This window comes from Fundulus heteroclitus, chromosome 22, assembly GCF_011125445.2.
Source record: "Fundulus heteroclitus isolate FHET01 chromosome 22, MU-UCD_Fhet_4.1, whole genome shotgun sequence".
Taxonomy (NCBI): domain Eukaryota; kingdom Metazoa; phylum Chordata; class Actinopteri; order Cyprinodontiformes; family Fundulidae; genus Fundulus; species Fundulus heteroclitus.
The window spans coordinates 24,286,207-24,295,883 of record NC_046382.1 but is presented as its reverse complement, the minus strand read 5'-3'; the positions used below and the strand labels follow the sequence as shown (position 1 = coordinate 24,295,883).

Sequence of the window (9,677 nt, the reverse complement as noted above, 5' to 3'; positions counted from 1 at the left end):
AATGTTATATTTTGTAAAAATGAAGGTTTACTTTAAAACTCTGTTCAAACTTCATTAAAGCTATTTGGTTGTAATTATTTTTACACTGTTTTAAAAGTGACTATCATAAAACTAGATGGAGTTTTGGTCGTTTTTGATTGTTACATGAAATTCAGTGTTAACTGGTTTGAAATAACTATTTACCCGTTTTGGAGTCATCTCAACTAGGATAACCGAGAGAACGAGTTAACCTGAATGCACCATGGCGTCAAAGAGCTGCCGTAAAACGCTGCGTCGAAGCGCAACTCTCTCCAACCACGGGAGTGACGCTGTCTTCAAAAGTTTAACTGAAGGGTTTTTGCCAACAATTCTTCGTGTAAAACACTTTATGATTTTCTGCTGATATGGAAAACACAGTGGTGGATAATGAGGTAAATACACAATAACTTTTTATTATCAGCGCTCGTAGCTCCTTTAAATGACCCGTCTTCTCTTTCTTGCTTCCTATTGGCGAGTTAACCTCACACCCAGACCAATCGGGTTGAACATTGAAGCACAAACAGGAAGTGGGATGTTTAATCGAAGTTGATAAAGTTCTCGTTATTTGCGGCGAAACAGTCGCCCAAGTTGAGATTACCTGTCGTGTCTGACTCCAAAATGGAGGTTTATGTTGTTGTATCATCGCTGGACTGTAAGGAATTTAAGTGCGCTGCCATAGAGTGAGTTTTAATGTTCTTAACTGCAGTAAAGTGGAGCTACGCTGCAGGGCTATGGAGCTGAAGGACGTGGAGAAGAGTTGCTGTGTGGTTAAAATTTCCGGGACACCAGGAAGGAAACCCGTCAGCTGCAGCGGAGTCGTCGTCCACCGTCGCTCGGGCACAGTCGTGTGCACCGGCCTCCCGTTCTCCCGGTATGTGGCCGACAGGGGGCTCCTCTCCTCGGACGCCGGGCTCCTGTTCCCCAGCAGCTTCAGCGACACGCTGAAAATCCGCGTTTGCTTGCCGGATCCCAAAAGGAGCAAGCCGCCCCGGCAGCGGGAGGTTTCGGCGGAGCTGCTGCTGCTGGTGAACTGCGTGGAGTTCAAACAGGCCTTCGTGGGAGTTTTCCGAGAGGCGGACCAGTGGCGTTTCCATGGTGACGACGAGGATGCTGAGCTGGTGAGGGATGCCCAGTCCCTCTGCTGGTTCGCCGTCCTCAGGGCGCCTTTGGTGGGTGGGGACGGCGCAGACCAGGGAGCCATCCCCTGGCAGAGCAGCAGGCCCCTACAGAAAGGCTGCCCAGTCGTCGCCTGCGGCTCTCCTTTCGGCTCTCTCTGCTTGGACCTCTTCCTCGGCGCCCTGAGCAGAGGCATCATCAGCAACCTGGCCGGAGAAGACAACGCCGTCATCCTCACCGATGCCCGCTGCCTGCCGGGCACAGAGGGCGGAGGCCTGTTTGTGGTGGAGGCCACGGACCGGGCCCGTCTCGTCGGTCTGATCGTGTCTCCGTTCGGCTGGAAGTCAAACGAGTGGATAGGCCTCACTTTGGTCTGCTCCGTCGACCTGATCTTCAGGAACATCCGCCGTGGCACGGGGGCCCGAGACCCGCTTCCTGGGGTTTGGCTCCAACCAGGAGAAGCGGACCTCCGCATGTGGAGCACAGCTCAGGCTTCAGAGGCTGTGAGATACCCAACCGTGTGCTTGGTGGACAGCGGACAGGTCTGGGGCTCCGGGGTTGTCGTCACCACAGACCTGGTGCTGACCTGCCGGCACGTGGTCAGCGGCAAGCCTTCGGTCACCCTGAAGTTTCATCAGGGGGGGAGGTGATTCATTATTTACAGTTTATCTGATAATTATTGGATACTATCACTCGTGAAATATATGAGGGGATGGATCCAAAATATGTCCGAATTAATTACTGTCAATCATTTACATAGAGAACACCTCATAACGTCCTTATAAGCAGGGCATGACAATATCTTCCCGTATAGCAGTGGTTCTCAAAGGTTTTCTGCTGCCCCCCCCCCATCCCATCAAAATGGGTCAAAAGTTTAACTTTTGTTGTTTTCCTTTACTGCATTAAAGCCGTCCGTCTGAGGGTTACCCAGAATCCCTTTCAAAAATGTATGCAACAATGGCTTCTAACTAGAAATTTTCAACACTGGCACATTTTCCCCATTATGTATAATTAGCAACAATATAAAAGGTTTTTAGCCTGACTCGTACCTGCACTCAAAGCAAAGAATCAAACTAAAAAGTTCCCTACCTGTGGAGACGGCTCATCCCCTTTCTGGAAAGACGCCACGTGTTACTTTTTAGCTAGACATACCCCCGCGACCCCATGAGGGATTAAGCGAGTCAGAAAATGGATGGATGGATGGATGGAGCTAATTATCAATAAAATTCAGAGACCCAAAATAGACAAGTTGAAAATATGGCGAACATAATATTAAGCCATAAGTGTTAAAAATAAACTTCAGTTACATTACGTTTTATACAATTATATGAGTTTATTAATGTTATTCATCTACAGACAGCCATATTTAACCTCAATGCAGTGAAGCTGTTTCTCTGAGGGTTACAGATAATCCTCAGCTACACGACTGACTGCAGGTACAGACCAAACAGCAGAGGGTGCTGTTGTCACATTTAAAAGGCCTGGATTTTCTGGACAAAAGCATTCAAGGCTTTTCATGCGCCTCTCCCTGTAATGCCTTCACTCCCTCGCCAGGGGGCGCGCCCCACCAACACAAAAGAAACTAATAGATCTCACACACCTCTCTTGCTAAACACTGCATACCCTTGACCTGTTTTTCATTTTATCAGATTAAAAGCACAAACCTGAATGTAGTTTACGGGCATGTTATGTGGCACATAAATATTAGTGCACAACAGTGGAGTGGAAGGAAGATGATGTACAGCTTTTAAAAGTTTTTCACAAATTAATACAAAATTTAAAAGGTGTAGCATGTATTTTATTCGGCCTACTTTAGTTAACACTTTGCTATAGTAGTGATCCCGTCTGCAGCATTGCTCAACTCAGCCAGGATGGACAGAGAGCATCTGTGAACATTGTTTAAAAGGAAAAAAAAATCCTGCCATTAATTCTTAGTTGGATTTAGGTTTGGACCATGACTGGGTCCGTTCAAGCACATGTAAATGCTTTAATCTACACCGCTGTAGCTCTTAACTGCATGTTTTGGGTTGTTATCCCGCTCAAGTCTTTTGCAGCCTCTAAGAGGTTTTCTTCCAGGATTATCCTGTATTTAACTTCATCCGTATTTCGTTGGACCCCGGCCATCTTCCCCGTCCCTGCTGAAGAACCCCCCCCCCCCCCCCCCCCCCCGCCCCCTCACAGCATGAGCACCGCCATGTTTAACAGTGGCGAGGGTGTGTTCTGGGTAGTGTGTGGTTGAATTTCTTCTTCTGTGGCGTTCAGCATCATCCATGCGGGCTAAAATGTTCAATTTTGGTCTTGGCCTTCCGTCCACCATGTCTCCTAGATGGTTTGTGGCAAACTGGACATCTCGTGACCTTCTTTCAACAAAGGCGTTCTTCTTCTCGCTCCAGATTTGTCAACACATTCTCCTACCTGAGCTGTGGATCTCTGCTGCTCCTCCAGAGTTACCATAGGTCTTTTGGTTGGTGGCACTGGATTTTCTTTTGGGGTATTAGATGAATGGGGGCTGACTACATCTGTGCTGCACAGTTTTCACCTTTTGACTTGTAAAACATGTCAAAAAACCACAGATTATTTCCTTCCATCTCACAAGAATGCAGATACTTTATTCTGACAAAATGCAAAACAACTCAAAAGGTGTGAATACTTCTTCAAGAGAAAGGAAAGCAAGACGGTAAATATTAGACAATAGCAGAAAAGTGTGAGGGGGAAAAAAATGCTGGTGAAACGTGATAAAATACCAGGCAGCAAAATTTGGTATAAGAAGTATTTTAGAGGAATATAAGGTTTAGGTTTACAAATAAATGATCGTGACAGACTAATGTCAAAGGGGGAAATCGGTGAAACACGTAAACATGACCTTAATGGACGCGTCTGTCGTCTACGACTCACCAAAGAGGGTTTTCTGTCCATCTGAGCAGACGTTGATCCAGACAGAAAAATTGAGGATATAGTCTAATGAGCTGTCGTAATGTATTGAAATAACAGAGATAGTTTGAAAGCGTGATTTTTATTTATTTTTTTCTAATGTTTTATTATTCCCCCCCTCACAGAGTCTGTGAAGTCGTGGGTGATGTTTTGTTCTCCACTAAAGCGTCTTCACCCTATGATCTGGCTGTGATTGAGCTCAGAGTCCCCGTCCCAGAGGTCGTGATTCCTCGAATGTCGCAAAGTTTTGACCTCGGTACGATCCCCCAGTCCAGACCGAAGGAGAGCGGCGGGCGCTAATTTACACGGGCAAAGCTGCTGCGAGATTAACACTCAGCTGAGGTTTTTCATCTTTTTTAATTTATTTATTTATTTTTTTTGCCTTTTTTACGGTGGCAGGTGAGGCTGTGGTCGTTGTGGGATACGGGGGCTTGGGCCGAGCCTGCGGTCCATCCCTGACGTCCGGCGTCCTCTCCAAAGCCATCAGCCTGAACTGCCGGCCTGTCATGCTGCAGACCACGTGTGCAGTACAAGCAGGAGCCAGCGGGGGTGCCGTGGTGCAGAAACACTCAGGAGAGCTGCTCGGTGAGAAGCCTGAAGCCCTGTACCTTAAAGAAAAAAATATCATACTGTCCTTAAACAGTGGGGGCATATGACCGCCACTAGTAAACCTCTCTGTAATGCAGATGTGTAGACAAAGAGCCCAGCTGTGCTGTTCTCACCAGGTCCCTCAACTTGTCTGCTCCGCTGCAGGAATCGTATCGAGCAATGCACGAGACCTGGCTGCCGGCGTGACATACCCGCACCTCAACTTCGTCATCCCGGCGCCGGTTTTCCAGAGACTGCTGCAGGAGTTCCACCGGACGAGAAAGGTCGACGCGTTGGGCGTGCTGAACACGCCAGAAAAGGCCGTCCAACGGGTGTGGAGGCTACAGGGCGCACAAAGCAAACTGTGACCTGCGACCCGGACACTTTAAAGCACGACCGATTCTCGTTAGATTCCTTTGAACAGGCACTACGTATCAGTGTTACTCCCTCTAAAATCATTAAGCCATCATTAAACTACGCTATTATGTTGTAATACCTTTGTATTAGTGTATTTGCATTTAATATGACTAAAATAAATAACCCCGTGCTGTCATAACTGAGTTTGTGGGCGTACGACACTTTCTAAACGGATCCATTTAACACATTTCACAGTTTTAACACCTCTTTGTCAGGGATGCCGATAAATGCGGCGTCCCTGACAAAGAGGTGTAAAAAAAAAAAAGCCTTAAAATAAATTCTTCTTTCATTCCTGTAGCGTAATCGGATGATGACAGATCTACAAGTCGTTCAGCGAGGGGAAAAGAAACCCCGACATTGTTTTTTACCAACACATGTTTGTTTTCCCAACCATAAGCAGGTGCGAGACGTCAGAAGAAGGTGCGTTTGATCCCCGCTTATTTTACAGTCACGGCATCAAGGGCGCTATTTCTGGAAGCATTTGTGAGGATTTAAATCTGTTTCTGTTGCATGAGAATTTTTTTTTTTTTTTTACAAGCAGGAGGAAGATTCAGAATAACAAGCTGACAGGCTGCTGGAAATGATTGGTCCCTCTGGGTAGCTTGAGAGGGCTGCTGTGTGTGTGTGTGTGTGTGTGTATATATCAGGTATTCAGACATCTGTTGGGAGGAACGTTCACTCGCAGCGGGCGCGTCGGAGGTTTTGCGCGGTGGGAGCTTCCCGGTGCTGATTTCCATTATCGCAGAAACACGAAACCTGCGAGCTGACATTTCCAAGGATTGTTTGCCGACAGTTTTTACAATCCCGTGCTATGACAGGCATTCTGGATGTGAAACCCTTTGAAGACACGAAGCGTAACGAACTCAAGCGTTTCTGTTTCACTGTGACCAGAGTAAGGCCTTAACAGGGGAGCAGGGTTGACCAGTGTCCTGAGGACGCGCGCGCAGGGGCGGTTCTAGACAGGGGCCAACAGGGGCCAGTGCTCCTGGAGAACTGTTCCTGGCCCCTGTTATGGCCCCTGTACTAAAGACATGATATTACATTTCTTAGGATGATAAATGCTGACAAAGATACCGTGACTGACTGGTCATTTGGATCAGTTGTATTTTTCACGTTTATGGTTTTACCCAATAATAAAATAAAGAAAATAATTAAAAAATAAATAGAAAAAAATAACAATAATTAAAAAATTTAGCTGTTTCACATTAAGCTCTCGCCGTATTGAGAAAAAAATCAGGGGTCTGCAACCTGCAGTTCCAGAGCCACAGTTGGCTCTTTGGCTTACTTAATATATTAAACGATGAAATGTTGACCTATTTAGGCTTTTATTCCCAATCTTTTGTTCTGTGCCCCTGTGAAAAAACACTGGCCCCACCCTGGCCCCCCTGCTAGATTTGGTCTAGAACAGCGGCGCGCGTTTCTTTAGGTATTCTGCGTCACACATGCAGACGGAGGTCTGTATCCAACTTCTGCTGGTTTATCTACAAGCCACGTTTCACGCCACAACGGGGGAAGGAAAGTAAGCTGACAGCCACGTTGTGTCCACACGATGCGCTTCACAGTGAACAGGTCACACAGAGAAGAGATTTAGAGATGTGCGCTGGTGATTTCTCAAACCGAGCCTCCAGAGGGCCTCTACCGAGCACATTGTAGCAGACGCTCTCCCCTCTCGCGGTCCCATCGGAACAAGCTTCCTTTGAAACATTTGCTCCTCTGAAACATCCCTGAACCAGAGAACTGCCACGTGGAAAAGCTGCGGACCTTTGCAGATTTAGTGGTTTAAAACCAACAAAGGCTCAAAATCTGTGAATTTTACTCTGAAGTGTGAAATGTAACCTGTGGCCAACAGTCTCAATCAACTTGGCCTCTTCTTATCAATAGCAACACGAAGGCTAAGAGGAGCTGTTAATATTTGTTCTGATATACTTCAAAAGGATGCCATGCTTCGGTAATTAAAATCACATTTTATTTCCCCCCCAGTTATTTTACCACTATTAAGTTTATACCTTTAGTCCTATTTCATTCCGTCTGTCTTTCTTTGTTTGATGACCGTCTGTGCTGATGTGAATTCATCTGTGAACGTTCGTCGTGCTTGTGGCATGTTTTTGCTCACAGCTTGAAGTGGGACGTTTGTAAGGGTCAGTGCGGCGCCTTAAAATGAGGGGACCTGGGGACCTTAAGACGCCGCTGGTTGCTGCGGTTTATCAGTGAACTTTAGAGGTTTTTTTTTTTTTTTGTAACTCCATCACCGTCTCTCCTCAGATGCGCGGCGGCCAGATCAAATTGGGAGCTCATCCAGCCTCGATTTGTCGTCGTAAACCGTTTCATTTTTTGTTGTTGAAAATTCAACTTTCTTTTGTTATTGTCATGTTTTAGGTTAACAGGTGAATTCTTGTTGGCATTTCTTGACTTATTAGGTTTACCATGAACTGTAGGTGAAAGGCCATTCTGTTGCATCATGTATTTTGAGGAGTTGCTGAGAGAAATGGGGCTCAGGTAAAAAGGAAGTCACAGCTTTCAAATTATTAGTTCCTAGACACTCTAAGTGTGTCTATACAGCTTTAAAAAAATATAATACACTAAAAATGGTTGTTGCATATATAATGTTATTTGTGACATTTATTCTCATAATTGTGATACACAGCAAAAAAGAAAAAGAAACAACCACTAAAACTTTTGCCATGTATGCCTCCAAACCTCTAACTACCCCAATCCCTGATTGTGATTTTCATTGTTTTTTTTATTTTCTACCCATTTCAAGTGTAGCAATGATCATTGTTAGAAAAACTTTCTGTTTATACTTATTTATTAAGCCACTTTACTCTGACCAGTAGTGATACAGATTAATAAAGTCTCCTCAACTAGAGAGACTAACCAGAGTTATGTCTCAACACAAAATACATTCACACATGAGCTTTCATTCCTCTTCTCAAGGTAAATTATCTATTAAAAATATGAATCACGGGTCTGATTATTTTGAACTAGTCTGTCAACAGAGCAGCTTAGAGTCTAAATCTTTTCTGGTCACTATAATATGTGCCGCTTCATTCACTAAGAAAGGAGTGTAAGCCGTAAAAAAAAACTGCACAGACTCAGAAGAAAGGTGGCCAGACCAGCCACATAGATAAGATTGATTTTATTTGACTCTTTTTTTTTTTAATAAGTTGAACACAATAACCAATGCACATTATATTACGATGTACATTTGTCAGCTAAGCGATAAAGCTGCCAGTCTTTTTCAAGGCATCGACCAGCAGGTGACATTCTGTCTTCTGATGCAAACCTTATGTACAAGCTAAGGGGTGGTGTGTGAGAAACGTCCTAATAAGTCATGAATGAGACAGAGCACTACTGTCACACATGGGCCGAAGCGTATGAGGTGAAAACAACAAAGTCAAGAAGGTGCTTTTCAATATCCTGACGCGCTTTAATCTTCTGCGCTGGCAGCCTCCGAGCTAAAACCCAAACTGGTTTCTGATCTGCACACATAGAAGATAAAGAAGGCCAGTCTAGACTATTGAAATGCGGCCAAACTGGATCTTTTTTTTTTTTTTTTTTTTTTTTTTAAACGCAAGCACCTGCAGCTGCTTAGAATCTCCATTATGCATCAGCTAAAAACAGCTCATAGATAGTTCAAAGGACATACAACAGAAGAAAACAAAGATTCACAATTTTAAGGACAAGATTTTTTAACTCTAGGCCCAGATTTTTAGAACAACACCGCCCACCCCCCAACCCCCACCCAACCCACCCATCCCACCCAAGATAAGAACATCCTGAAACAATAATTACTCCACTAACTGATCTGACCCCTCCTTCTGAATCATGACGTCCCCTCATGTTTTTATAATCCAGTGTTAATCTGAGTGGAGTGTCTTCATCACGTCCATCGTCAGCAGCGTGTGTGTGTGTCTATGTGTGTGTCTATGTGTGTGTGTGTGTGTGTGTGTGCTTGGGAACGTTGAAATGCTCCCACATAGAGGCTGGACTCAACACTGACCCTTTACCAGATGTACCCCCCGTCATCCACCTCTCCCACCTCTCCCTCCTCCTCCTCAGCCTCCTCTGCAGTCTCCTCAGCTTCCTTCTCCTCCTCGTCTTCCCATCCAACTGCGCTGCCAAAATCCCCTGAATATGTCATTTCAGAATCTGTGAAAGAAAGCATGCAGAGAAAATCAATTAAGCCGCTGTGTGTGTGTGTGTGTGTGTGTGTGTGTTTCAGAAAATTGACGGCGGTGACAGCTGAGGGGGACGTGCGTTTGACTTTGTCTGGGTTTTAATAGCTACTTCTAAACTGTGCCAGGGGAGCCATTCTTATCAGGCGCAGGTTCCGTCCAACAACAACCCCCCCCACCCCTCCCCAATTTATCTTGAAAGACTTTTTTTTCTCTCACAGCGACAAGCGGCGCTTTAGAATGCCAATGACTCTGGACACTTTAATGTGGCCCCTGTCTCTGAATTGAGCTGTGTTTCTGCAGGGTTTCGCTCCCAATGAATGAAGGAATTGTGCAAAAAATTGCAAGTGAGGCTGCAGGGAAGGGAGCGTCTGTCCGGATATCTACAGGCTGTGTTTCTATTGTCCCGATCCCGACATAAACAACCCCATG

General features: G+C 45.3%; 2 protein-coding genes across 3 annotated transcripts in view; one reads left to right on the top strand and one right to left on the bottom strand.

The window, feature by feature from the left end:
- Positions 1-504: 504 nt before the first annotated feature.
- On the top strand, positions 505-5,210 carry tysnd1 (trypsin like peroxisomal matrix peptidase 1). Its single transcript, XM_012880498.3, has 4 exons — positions 505-1,780; positions 4,191-4,321; positions 4,465-4,650; positions 4,819-5,210. The coding sequence occupies exons 1-4, from the start codon at positions 750-752 to the stop codon at positions 5,019-5,021; spliced, it is 1,551 nt and encodes a 516-aa protein (XP_012735952.2). The 5' UTR covers positions 505-749; the 3' UTR covers positions 5,022-5,210.
- A 3,605-nt stretch (positions 5,211-8,815) lies between these two features.
- Positions 8,816-9,677, bottom strand: part of spock2 (SPARC (osteonectin), cwcv and kazal like domains proteoglycan 2) — a 42,062-nt gene continuing 41,200 nt past the window's right edge. For both annotated transcript variants that reach the window (XM_012880645.3, XM_012880643.3), the window contains one exon: positions 8,816-9,219. In XM_012880645.3, coding sequence (XP_012736099.2) covers positions 9,074-9,219 — 146 coding nt within the window. In that variant the 3' untranslated portion in view covers positions 8,816-9,073. The remainder of the gene's footprint in view (positions 9,220-9,677) is intronic.